Source organism: Salvia hispanica, chromosome 1 (assembly GCF_029641045.1).
Source record: "Salvia hispanica isolate PSC_SH4W2 chromosome 1, Shi_PSC_v1, whole genome shotgun sequence".
NCBI classification, from domain to species: Eukaryota; Viridiplantae; Streptophyta; class Magnoliopsida; order Lamiales; family Lamiaceae; genus Salvia; species Salvia hispanica.
The window spans coordinates 12269250-12281091 of NC_142692.1; the positions used below are offsets into that span (position 1 = coordinate 12269250).

General features: G+C 37.0%; 3 protein-coding genes across 3 annotated transcripts; all 3 read right to left on the reverse strand.

Annotated features, from left to right (window-relative positions):
- Nucleotides 1–337: 337 nt before the first annotated feature.
- Nucleotides 338–3681, reverse strand: LOC125222614 (mitochondrial arginine transporter BAC2-like). Its single transcript, XM_048125325.2, has 6 exons — nucleotides 3363–3681; nucleotides 3199–3265; nucleotides 2847–2942; nucleotides 2144–2660; nucleotides 1451–1586; nucleotides 338–756 (listed from the first exon to the last, which is right to left on the reverse strand). Exons 1-6 carry the CDS (start codon nucleotides 3477–3479, stop codon nucleotides 562–564), a joined length of 1128 nt encoding a protein of 375 aa, XP_047981282.1. The 5' UTR covers nucleotides 3480–3681; the 3' UTR covers nucleotides 338–561.
- A 601-nt stretch (nucleotides 3682–4282) lies between these two features.
- Nucleotides 4283–6753, reverse strand: LOC125222613 (putative clathrin assembly protein At1g03050). The gene is made up of 3 exons (XM_048125324.2): nucleotides 6522–6753; nucleotides 5692–6407; nucleotides 4283–5620 (listed from the first exon to the last, which is right to left on the reverse strand). Exons 2-3 carry the CDS (start codon nucleotides 6338–6340, stop codon nucleotides 4536–4538), a joined length of 1734 nt encoding a protein of 577 aa, XP_047981281.2. The 5' UTR covers nucleotides 6341–6407; nucleotides 6522–6753; the 3' UTR covers nucleotides 4283–4535.
- Nucleotides 6754–8767: 2014 nt separating this feature from the next.
- On the reverse strand, nucleotides 8768–11096 carry LOC125219436 (cytochrome b-c1 complex subunit 6-1, mitochondrial-like). The gene is made up of 5 exons (XM_048121412.2): nucleotides 10823–11096; nucleotides 10619–10654; nucleotides 10356–10440; nucleotides 9081–9170; nucleotides 8768–8971 (listed from the first exon to the last, which is right to left on the reverse strand). Coding segments are annotated over exons 2-5 (210 nt in total). The 5' UTR covers nucleotides 10621–10654; nucleotides 10823–11096; the 3' UTR covers nucleotides 8768–8938.
- Nucleotides 11097–11842: the final 746 nt, after the last annotated feature.

The following is an 11842-nucleotide window of genomic DNA, read 5'->3' on the forward strand; positions in this document are numbered from 1 at the left end:
TAATGGGTCCATTTTCTGTAACCATCAAAATATTCCAAAACTTGAATGAATACATGCCCCCCACAACCTTTCAAATCTACTCCCTATTATGCCGCTTATTTACAAGTGTAATTAATGAATATGCGGACTAATAATTACATATGCTTTCCATCGTTGATCTGATAATAGATCTACAACCGAAATAAGTAAGCATGTAGACCAGATTGAACAACTAACAAGACAGCATATTCAAGGCTCAAGCCCCAGAGAAGGAGCCCTCAACTTAAATATAAGCAGAGGTGCGCTAGTTTATAGGATGATCTTCCCATGTAATAAGACAAAAGCAATAAAGATAAGATTGCATCCACCAAAAAGGATATATGAACCTGACATTATGAAGGGAAGGTAAACTCCACCAAAGTGTAATCTTGCGTATTTGTTACTGAACAACCAAATTTACTCAAGCATATCTGTATCTGGTCGCAATAAGAAGCATTCAAGGATTTTTTTTCCCTTGCACGTTAACCCACTCAAAATTCTAAATATAAGGTTTTAATTTGAATCTTGTAATTAAAGGGTTCTTTAACTCGACATCAGGTTATTGATAGCAAAATAGTAGCTTCCAGCGATGACAGATGATGCAAGTCCAGTACGGGCCATCCTCAACCCTATGCCATTCAGCAGTAAATTTCTGTCAGCTGGATGAATTCCAGTGAGCCTCTCAAATCTATTCCCTGATTTACGCCACTTCAAAAATTTCCTCTCCAAGGATAAGTACTGCCAATGGAAATTTTGAAATTATATATCTCAACAAGGAAGATAAATATAGAACTAGCAGTTTCAGATAGGTATTTGAGTTTTTAGAGGAATAAATTAAGCATTACAAACATGCTTTCAGATTGACATTTCATGGCAATCCAAGCCACTAGAGGTAGTAGCTATGGCAACACTCGTGGTATTTTCATGCAGAAAAGTATTTCATGATAATAGATATAGATTGACTAGGGAGATAGATGATATATCATATATGCTTATAAGAATATAAGTTATGAATTTTAGTTGAAATATATATCCTTCGCAAGGGTGTATAAATATACCCCCTCATCAAACCTAAGAGGCTGGATAACACAGAATACTTCTTAGCCTGAGAGCAAGGTGTTGGATACTAAAACAACAGTGTGTATACAAAATAGCGGTCCAAAATGCTGAAGGATTATATGTATGGTTTGGTGGGGAGTTTTTTTACAGTACACCTAATTCAGTCTACTAACTTGACACATTCACACATGACCCACAAATTAACATTCAAGGATATCAAAACACCTAAAAGATACATGATGCGAAATGCTAAACCAAACCCAATGAAGCACTAACAAATTAGAAACATTCTACATACGAAGTAGAATTCACTTTTGAAACCAATTTTAGATTTAAGTCCTTGAACCTCTCTTCTGGTCACCAAGCACCATACCTTAGGTAAAATAGTGCATTGTGATCGACTTCTAGTGGTATCAAAACCATGTGAAACAGCTGCAGCAAAGGCACCAGAAACTCCAGCAGAAAAACTAACAGCTACTGGCGATAATGGACCAACTTCACTGTCATACCTGACGGATATTTGTAAAAGTGAGGCAAAAAAAATTAGCAGATCATTTAAGCATTGTTCTAGTTATATCCTACATAATTCACAACAAGGCTTTATACCAGAAGCTAAATTATTGCTTAAAGAAAATTCATAAAGACGGATCTTTAAATCAGAAACTAAATAAATGCTTTGAATGACAACATTAATATAAAATGATGAAAACAAATAATGTTATCATAACTGCAATTATGGGCATAGCTACCACAGATTGATATCGACATTTTTTTTTGCAAGTACAGAACCAAACAAGAATTTTCAAGTTATTAGCAACCAAATTTGCAAATGAAGTATTAACAGAAAAAATAGGAAGACTTTCAGTTTCATATCTCTAGAGAATCATGATTACATTATACATACTCCTCAGAACTGCTGCCGAGTTAATAGAGTATTTCTTAATTTGTTACGATGTGCAGACCCAATGAGAACATGTATTTAGGCAAGACAAATCATGAAGTCAATTGTCTCTTAAAAGATCAATTAATCACATAATCAGAAACCAAAAAAGGATTAAATATATACCTTGGCATAGGATCCATATTCACAGCTTTCCAGTTGATCATGACTTGGTGTAAAAATTGCCAGCTCCCAAAAAATAAGCCACCAAAAATGGAATCTCTCACTATACCAGATCTATAACCTCTCCAGAGAGCCGTCCATCCTTCCAAAGAAACAATTTCTGATAAGGTTCGAACATTGCTAACAGGAGGTGGTTTCCCAGATCCTGTCATCATCCATGGGTATTCTTTCAAGGAATCCAATATGTTTCCATTCCTATTGGTTAGGGTGGATAGAAGGCCCATGGATTTGCTCATTGCATTGATATCCAAGGAATATCTGGGAAGTAATCTCGAAACTAAAGGAGGAACGGCACTCTTTTCAACAATAGATGGCGGGGGCGTTAGGCCAGAAGCAGAAGCAACCTGAGCACGAACTTTAATCATTTCAAATGGAGAGCTTATAAGTGATTCGACTGTTCCAGAAGCAAATCCTGCCAGTAGAGCCTCAGAGAGAAGTAAATGATCATCCTCACGACCATCTGTTGAGGAAAGACTGGGGTGAGCACTGAGCACAATACCATCTCTAATATGCGAAAATACATGGTTCAAAGGATACACCACAATGAAGAAGCAGTCTCATTACCATAATATGATAACATTTCTCACCCATACATCCACAAAGAATAGATACAAAGAACAAAAGAAATGCATAAATTTGAAGCTACCCTTGTAGAATGCGGTCAATATCTCATAAATGCCAAATCGAACACCGAGACCCAATGTCCTTCCCAAAGTCAGCCATCCAACGCCATTATACAAACCTATAGTAAACATGAAAGACAAACGTATGAATGATGCTGCATAAAAGCAATATATGAAACAAAATGAGCTATAACACAATTGTCATACTCTTGGATTATTGGCGCCCAAAATGCACCAACTTTGGGGGTATTTTGGATTTTCCAATGAATTTAGAAAGGGGTGAAATACAATGATCAACAACTGAAAAACAATTTTATAATTACAAAAATGATTTGGTTCGGAAAGAGCTCCACTCATTCAAAGACCAAGAATTACCTGAATATCCCGATAAAACTCGCACTCTGTAATAAACATCAGCTGCAGTGAGCGGAGTGGAGCCAACCTATTTTTCAATTCATCACACAATTACCTAGTATGAATATTGTCCATGGATATCTATGAAAACAACAAGTAAGAGATCCGTTTTACATATATGAAACCTGCATCAAGACTTTGAGAGTATCCAGCGGGTATGTCACGGCAGTGCCTAGGGCCACGGAGGTAGCCGCAGCGGCGGCGTGCACCGCGAATGTCTTATTATTCAACAATTCTTCCATCTTCACAAACTGATTTCACTTGACGACGGCGGAATTTTACACATCACTTTTAAGTAATAAAAACAACTTCATTCTCTAACCTAAATTGCATATTACTTCTGCCTAAGATTAAGAAAGCAGCAGAAATTGCTGATCAACAATCTAGTTTTCAGCTGATATTTCTCGCTCTAGTGTTCTTCTCTCCCATTCCCCTTTTCTGCATATTCAGTTCAGCTTCAAGTTAATATTAAATGGGCTTCCTTCACATAATGGGCTTTTGCTAAGTGAGTGGGCCTAACTGCCACCGAAGCGGATCTCATACATTTGACATGTTGTATTCAATTCATTTCTGTCGTAAACGAAGCATAGATTTTTTGCATTGAAAGTGAATCCCATCAATACAATTCTGTTTATGCGCCAACAATTGACAGTTTGATGGAATGTTGGAAACTATGTGATGAATCTCGAGATGTGCGGCTTTTATTTCTGGTCAAACTGCTACTTCTCTTCCTAAGGTTTGGTTCAACTTTTTTGCAGCGCCAGAGTAATACTCTATGTTTTCAGTTCATCTCAAAACTACTCCATCTCGTATGCAATGTCATCAAGTGTACAATGTGCTTGGCTGCCTCACTACTACTCTAGTAGGGTTCCAGACCCGGGGATAGAGGATCTCGTGTGGTGTTTATTCATCCAGCATAATCAATATCAGTCATTTTATGGGATTGCGTTGTAGGAAATGATAGTATACCATGCTTGCATAATTAGTTTTTGCAGCTGTTACACTAGTTTGCCAAATTTCTGTTTTTGACAACGCCTGAAAAAACTTATGCAGATAAAAGTGACTGAATTTCAAAAATGGGAACCATCAAAACACAATCTTGTTTCCCTTCGAGGGAAAGAACAAGTTCACATTCTTCCAACAGTATCTTGAAGCAATTTTTTTCTGGTGGTGATTCTTATCTAATTGGTATTAGATACTCACAAAAAAAAAATTCACTAGTTGCAGAATTGTAATATCTGGCTCTCTCTTCACTTCATCTGTGTGTGTAGTTGGAATGTTTTCGCAAAACAATCTCTTTACCATGCTGCTGCGTAAACGTTTGGGATGTATTGATGAGAATTCTGTTGTTGCAAATTTGCAAATCCTACTTGTCCATGCATGCCGTCTCTTGTATACTGCTGCCACAATAGCTGCTCCTGTAATAACAACCTTTGCTTCTTCTCCATTTCGGACATTTGCACATAGGAAGGTGGCGCAATGGCTAGAGAAGCTGCAAAAGGGTCATTGTTTGGTGAGAAAGTATTGACACCACAGTTAGCTGGTGACTGTGGTGCTGGCAAGGCCAGTATGGCTGGTCTCCCAGCAGACCCTAGTGCCACACTGCTAGCACTTCCAGTGGCATAATAACCCGAGGAAGCACCCACGTGTGTCATTGCCCCATATTGATACATACTATCAAGAATCAATGGATCAAAGCCTTGAGGGAGAGACGGCTTCTGGTTTGACAAATGGCTAGCAGACTGAACTAAGGCTGTCTCCCAGTCCCCTGATTCCGATTCCTTGAAGGCTTCCCAGGGAGGACTTGTGCTTACAGGAGCAGTTGTAGACGGATAGCCGTCAAACAAGGCTAAAGCCAGTTGATCCCCGAAATCCTGAGGCGTTGGCGCGTCGTCATACAGGTTCAGCAGATCACCTTCTTCTTGAGTTTTTTCACCTTGTTGTGGTTCAGGAGTAACGTTTACTTCACCTGCTGTTTCTTCTTGAATTGGCGACAACGCCTTTTCAGGCTCTTTCCACGCTACTTCTGTGTTCGCAGGCTTTGGCTCGATGGCATTCCTGTTGTTCATCATAGATGACTTGTGTCGAATGAAGTCCTTCATCATGTCAAGTTTTGGCTGGTTGATTTTCTCCACATTAGGATAGTCAGGCAAACGCATGATTCCGACATTCTTGCACCAGTTGTAGAAGCAATCAAGCTCGTCGTACTGCTTGGAGATGTGAGAGAAGATGTCGTGGACTTGAATCATGTCGGGTACTTCCAGCTGCATAAAACGCTCTATCAACGTCCCTAGTATTTCTGTTATGCAATGGTAGATTTCAAAGCTTTCTTTCAAAATGGGATAGAGTGCCACAACCACAATTCTGCTATGCTTAGCACCACCTACAACACAATTTATATCCATGAATCCAAGAAAGATTACTCAATTTAGGTATGTGTATGTGAGTGTATACCTGTTGGTCTACATGCTAAAAACCTCTCAAGAAGCTGCATGAGATGATCAACCCGGCGGAAAACGGCATCATTGTCCATCTCAGACACAGGAGTAGCCCTGACCACGACATCGTTGAAATCACCATCCTCTTCCTCCTCTGCCTTATAGTGTCCATGATCTCTGCCCCTCTCCGTGTGGCCCTGCATCCGGAACTCGAGGAGCTCGTCCAAGTACAAGGCATACATCCGGACAAACGCAGAGTAGTCCCACGCCTTCCTTGATGAATCCCGGAAATCACACATGTTGAGGAAGCGAGTCCCTCGCCTGGTGGCAAAGAACATCTCCTGCTCAAAGGCGGTGCCACTCTGAGAGAGGAGGCGCTGGACGAGCAGGAGCCCCTTCAGGGCCACCACCCAGTCCTTGGTTCTGTTGAGGCGCCGGGCAATGATGCGGATGCAGGCGTTGACCATGTTGCGGGAGTAGCGCGTGAGGCTGAGGATCTCGGCTATGTAGCCCTGGTTGGGCAGGTTCTGGCCATGGCGGGTGGCTCTGACAATGGCCACTTCGAGGTCGGAGAGGGAGCTGCTGCTGCTGGCGACCATAGCCAGGCTAATGCTGGTTTTATCCTTGACTGCTCCCATAACTTCTCTGATCTTTCTTGGAGCCATGCGTTTCTATCTTTTTCTTTTTGAATGCTTGATGTATATCCAAGGGTGATGAATGAATGAGCTCTTTCTGCAGAGATTGATTGTGTGGATATTTGAACTTGTTCAGGATGCAAGAATGAGGATGGAATGTGTTGAAATTCAGGAGGAAGGATGGAGGACGAAAAGAAATTGAGGGAAGTACCTTTTTGATTCAAGAATCAAGCAGGTTCAACTCCTGTTTGTCTCTCCTTCTCTCTCTCTCTTCCTGTCTCACTCCTTCATCACCTGTTTGTTTTGGGGTAATTTGAGTTGTAAAGATTGACCTCTAATTTAGCTTGAAATCCGGACGCCCAGTGAAGTCAATGGGGTTAACATGTTTGTGGTATCTTTTTACTTTTTGTTATATGATTCTACATGGAAAACTCAATACGATAATTTGACTCGGTTTTTATATTGATTTTTGGTAATTAAAATTATCATCATCTGGTTGATAGATTTGTGATCGATTTGTATGGTTTTAATTAACTAAGTTCTGATTAAAACAGGGGTGGTACGATTTTCCCTCAAAAAAAGAGGGTATTAATTGTGATGTTTGGATTTTCTATTCTTTAGTAAAGCATTATATAGAGTATTCCATTAACATATAGTGTTACTAAATCGAAACAACCCAATCAAATATGAACATGAGCTGTAAAAGGAGAGAGACAGTGTGTATCCAATTAGGTAAGGGTATTGAATGATTCTTCTGTTTTAATGTAAATAATTCTCCACCGTTTCTCACGCAAAGACCCAATCAAACACAATCACAAATTAAGAAAGTGGAAGTTGTGACATCTTATTTACATTCTATACACGACAAAGTAAAGGCGACCTACACTATCGTTAATGATTTCTAAGGAATCTTCCAATTAAAAAATATGCTGGCAGAAAGCACTAACTTCATTTCATGTAATCAACTAGAATCATATTGCAAATAAAACCCACTATTAAACTTTTATTCATAAATACAACGTAATATGGAGTAGTATTAATATGAACATATATTCATACACATGCATTACCTGATCAAATTCACTAGTACACCAATCTATATCTATTGGCATCATACTAAAACGAATCTTGTAAACTTGTTTTCCCAAATGAGACACCAATTATGGATAAGGCAAATTCGTGGATCAATTGGAAGATGCACAACTCCATCTAATGGTGCACTGCAGTCCGGTGAGCTCGCCAATGCTAACTATAGAGTCGGTGAAATCCGAATCGTAAAAGGGCGCAAAATAAGAATCAACGGCGGCCTTGTGTTGACTGCAGAACGGCAAGCCGCTACTAAATGTATATACAATTTGGACTTCAGATTTTGCCAATGGTTACATATGACTATTCTATGGACGTCTCATGTTCTCCATAGTAGTACTTTTTTACAATGATTAGGATTCTATATATTATATTCATAATAATGTAAAAATTATGTTCTTAATTAAGTATAGAGAATTGTCATCATATCTGGGTGTCCAAAGGCGGATATTGAAGCATCCTTATCTAAATTAATGGGATCCCACATTTACCGTTTTTTTATATGAGTTTGAATAATTGGACCGACATGGGAGTATCATAATCATATACTGCATTTAAATTGTAGGACTATATACTCTATCTATATTATAACGATTTATATATTGCGCTGTGTTATCATTCGAGCAGTTGCACAACTTGAATCTTTGTTTAACTTAAGAGGTTTCTCGAGTTGGGACTTGCATTTGCATGGTCTTAGAAATGAGATTTCCAATCGCATAAATCAGATCAACATATATATTACACAATTATATTTGGTTAAATTAAATACTCCTACAAATAAAATATCAAAGACCACGGACACAAAAACATTTATAAATAAGTAAACAATAAAAAGAAAATGCACATATTAATATTTCACCTTGCATAGCTCCTTTAAGGCTTTAAAGTTGTATCATGCACTTTAATTTTTATAAGTAAAATCCCACAAATGCCATAAGTAATTGATGTATCGGAAGCAAAACAAATTACTACAGTATCATTTATAAATTAAATAGAAGCCAACTGAGCAGAGAGTCCATTTAAAGAAGCAATAGCAACTTTGTAGGAGAGTCTTATGCATCATGATGGATGAATGATCACAATAAAAGAAAGTAACATAAAGAACAGGCACTATGCAGAACAAGCACTCTATTCACAGGGGCCTAAGGAAAGAAACTAAATTCATTGCCTGCTTGCTCACTGAAGCAGATCAACAGTAAATTAAGGTCTCAAAAATAAACATTAAATAGAGTACTTACTTGATTCCACAGAGCATTTAGTAGTTAATCTAGCAGAGATGCCAATTTTATCCAGAAAAAGCATTAGAATGTTTTTTATCTTCATCCGGATCAGCAAGCAATTGTAACCTCAATTTCAACCGAGGAAAGCATATAAATCACCATTCCAAATTCTTATTTCTCCGAAACTCAAAATTCCATGTGCCCAAGGACTAGCATAGCATTTGTTCACAACAAGAACACAATAAAACTCAAGTGTCGGTCTTTTGAAACAAAAGATGATAATCTGGATCTATGATGCTAATGTGGGTATTCTTCTGTTATGTTATTTAAGATGAGTAAATAGCTTAGTTGCAACCTGTAATATGGAAAATTACAGCAGTTAATCAGAACACAGCTTGAGTAAATAGCTTAGTTGTAATGTATGAACAAAGATGAAAAAGGTTTGATAAGAAAATGTAGCTTACACATTTGTCAACGCAACGCCAATAGTCAAAGTATTGTCCGGTACAGTGCTTATGTCCAGATTCATCACCTTGAATTCTTTTAGCACATGCCTATTAACCAAAAGCATATTCACAATTCCACATCAAATTTCGCAAACAAAACCACAAAAGCAAGTATAGTTAGGATAAACAATTAAAAGTGAGAAAAATAATCACGAATCATCACAAAAAAACACGTGTTTGTAGAGAAATACTAATATTTTCTTCAGTTAAAAAGATGTAAAGATTCCAAGAGCACTGCACTATTTCTGGGGCTTTCACCATTATAACAACCTTATGAAAGAGCAACTACGCAAGAAGCAGATGAATTCCACACAAGTCCAGATTAAGTTTATTGTTTGATGTTTGAACAAAATAGTGATTTCAGAAATTTGTTTGCTGCTTACACATTGCTAGCAGAATCATGTGGAACAATTATGTATCTCTTTTGTCTTGGATAATTATAAGACTTCATATTACTAAATTCACTTCATAGAAGCAAATCTTGAATTCTTACACATAGATGATAGATTCATGAAAAGTCAAATTTAACAATCAAAATGTAGGTCAACATAGGGGAATCTGTAGACAATGGCGTGCAGAATTTTAGCTAAACAAGAGAATGTTTGTGCATAGCATATTTAAACATGACTTCCTTATCAGCAATTCAACATAGAAGCCATCATCTATATATTGCCACTAGCTTCATGCACTTCATACTTCACTACGTTTTGTTGTTCTTACATCTTCATACAGCCACTCATTCCCCAAACACACACACACATAACTGAGATCTCCTCTTATACAACAGTCATAGGCATTCGTTCAACTGAACCAAAGATAAATTTGTACAACAGAAAACGACAAGGCAAACTATCAGATACTAATGCTACATAAATGACACAAGCAAAAAGTGCAAAGACTATTACACTCTGGCCTTTTCTTATACTAGTGCATACATCTGAATGAATCAAAACAGCCTAAATTCCACGTAGCACGAATAAGCCCTACTATTTTGGACTAGAATTGACAAAAGAAGTATATTATGCTACATGTCGCGAAATTCATTATTTATGCACTTAAACACAAGTTATCAACTAAAAATACAGATTGGAACTAGCATGCCAAAGAATAATGAGCAATAAGCTAGTGAATGAAAAAAGAGCCACGTGAACTAGATCAAAGAAAGGGCTGCAGGAAACTACTAGAAATGTAATAAAAGAACATTTAACAATCATTAATGACGATTAAAAGAACCTGATATTCTTTAAGTGGGCGTGTGCATGGAGCCTTGCATCGGTCTTCAAGTTCCCTTTTAGGATCTACAGGCTCATCGTCAGCCCTAAATTAAGGAGGAATATCAAAAGCGTATAATTAATCAGTTAGCAAACATTGTGCACAGGAAAAATTCAAAAAATATGATGAAATAGAAACAGGAAATTAATCTAGTAGATGGGGAGAAAATCAGTATAAAGACCTAGATCAAAATACAATGCAATTGAAATGGAAAAGGCACTCACATCGTTAAGAAAAAGGCAAACAGCCAAGCAAGCAACCTGAAAAAGGAGGAGGGAAGAGGATAATCCAAGCAAATTCACTCAATCAAAACACGAAAAGGAAAAGATAAAAAAACCATCCATTATAAGACAAAAAGAAAATCCTAGATTCGGAAATTGGAAATAAAACCAATGAAGTATAGGAGTTTGAGCTCGGATAAAACTCACTGAGCAAGGAGAGGCGGCAGAGATTGCTCGGAGGAAGATCTGATGACAGGGATCTGGCTTCGTCAAATAACCCTTGGATTATTCAATTCCAACGGGACGATGTGAAATTCCAATAAAGAACCATTAAAACTCCCCATTTTTTTTTAGAGGATCTCCTAATCCAATCTTCCTACTCCACCTATACTCCATCTCTCACAATTCACAATGCTATAAAATAATCTATCATTACATTATTCTATTGTATTGTGAGAGGTGGAGTTGGAGTGGAGTAGGAAGAGTGGATTAAGAGATTATTTGCACACATTTTCTATGCTTTATCGCAGAAATATTATTATTTTTTTTATTTTCTGTTGTTTTTTAAGTACATTTTGTTACTTTGAAACGAAGGATGGTAATTTAGTCATTAAATACTAAATTAACTAAATTTAGTACTGAATAAATAACTCGTAGTATAACGGTAAGAAATGTAATATAGTCGTAGTAGTAGTACACATAATGGAATTAATTTCAAAATTATCAATTTAAGTATGATTAAATTTAACAATACCATTTTCTTTAAATATTTATATTTCGTCTGTTGTTAGGGCCTAGGGGTACATGGGGTTGTATTTGTACTTCAAATTAGATATCAACCTATAGTATTTTCAAAAATATAGTATTCCATCCATTAATATTTTTTAATTGTGTTATCTAAATATAGTACTCCCTTTAAATTTGATGTTTCTAAACCAAATTGTAAGGTGTGATCTGAATATACACTAAGCATATAAAAACTGAGACATAATTAATAGTATTTGGAAAATTTTAAAAATAATCATAATTTAGGACGCAAAAGAAAGCGTCCCTAAGTTGATGACAAATTATTTCAATCTTTTACTTTTTTAGGACGCCTCTATTTGTATCGCTTAATTTTAGTTGGGACACTAACAATAAGGGCATTTTATAAAGCATTGGTGGTATAATTAATACAAATTAACGTTCTTAGAGAATACACAACTACAACCATTTAGACTAAACTCA

Excerpts from the sequence above, each read along its gene's own strand:
- LOC125222614 (XM_048125325.2), bottom strand. The coding sequence starts at position 3,479 with ATGGAAGAATTGTTGAATAATAAGACATTCGCGGTGCACGCCGCCGCT. Across the intron at positions 2,943-3,198 it reads AGTTTTATCGGGATATTCAG|GTTTGTATAATGGCGTTGGA; the intron begins GTAATTCTTGGT and ends TGTTTACTATAG. Across the intron at positions 1,587-2,143 it reads AATATGGATCCTATGCCAAG|GTATGACAGTGAAGTTGGTC; the intron begins GTATATATTTAA and ends AATATCCGTCAG.
- LOC125222613 (XM_048125324.2), bottom strand. The coding sequence starts at position 6,340 with ATGGCTCCAAGAAAGATCAGAGAAGTTATGGGAGCAGTCAAGGATAAA. Across the intron at positions 5,621-5,691 it reads TTTAGCATGTAGACCAACAG|GTGGTGCTAAGCATAGCAGA; the intron begins GTATACACTCAC and ends ATTGTGTTGTAG.
- LOC125219436 (XM_048121412.2), bottom strand. Across the intron at positions 9,171-10,355 it reads GCCCACTTAAAGAATATCAG|GCATGTGCTAAAAGAATTCA; the intron begins GTTCTTTTAATC and ends TTTGGTTAATAG. Across the intron at positions 8,972-9,080 it reads GGCGTTGCGTTGACAAATGT|GTTGCAACTAAGCTATTTAC; the intron begins GTAAGCTACATT and ends TCCATATTACAG.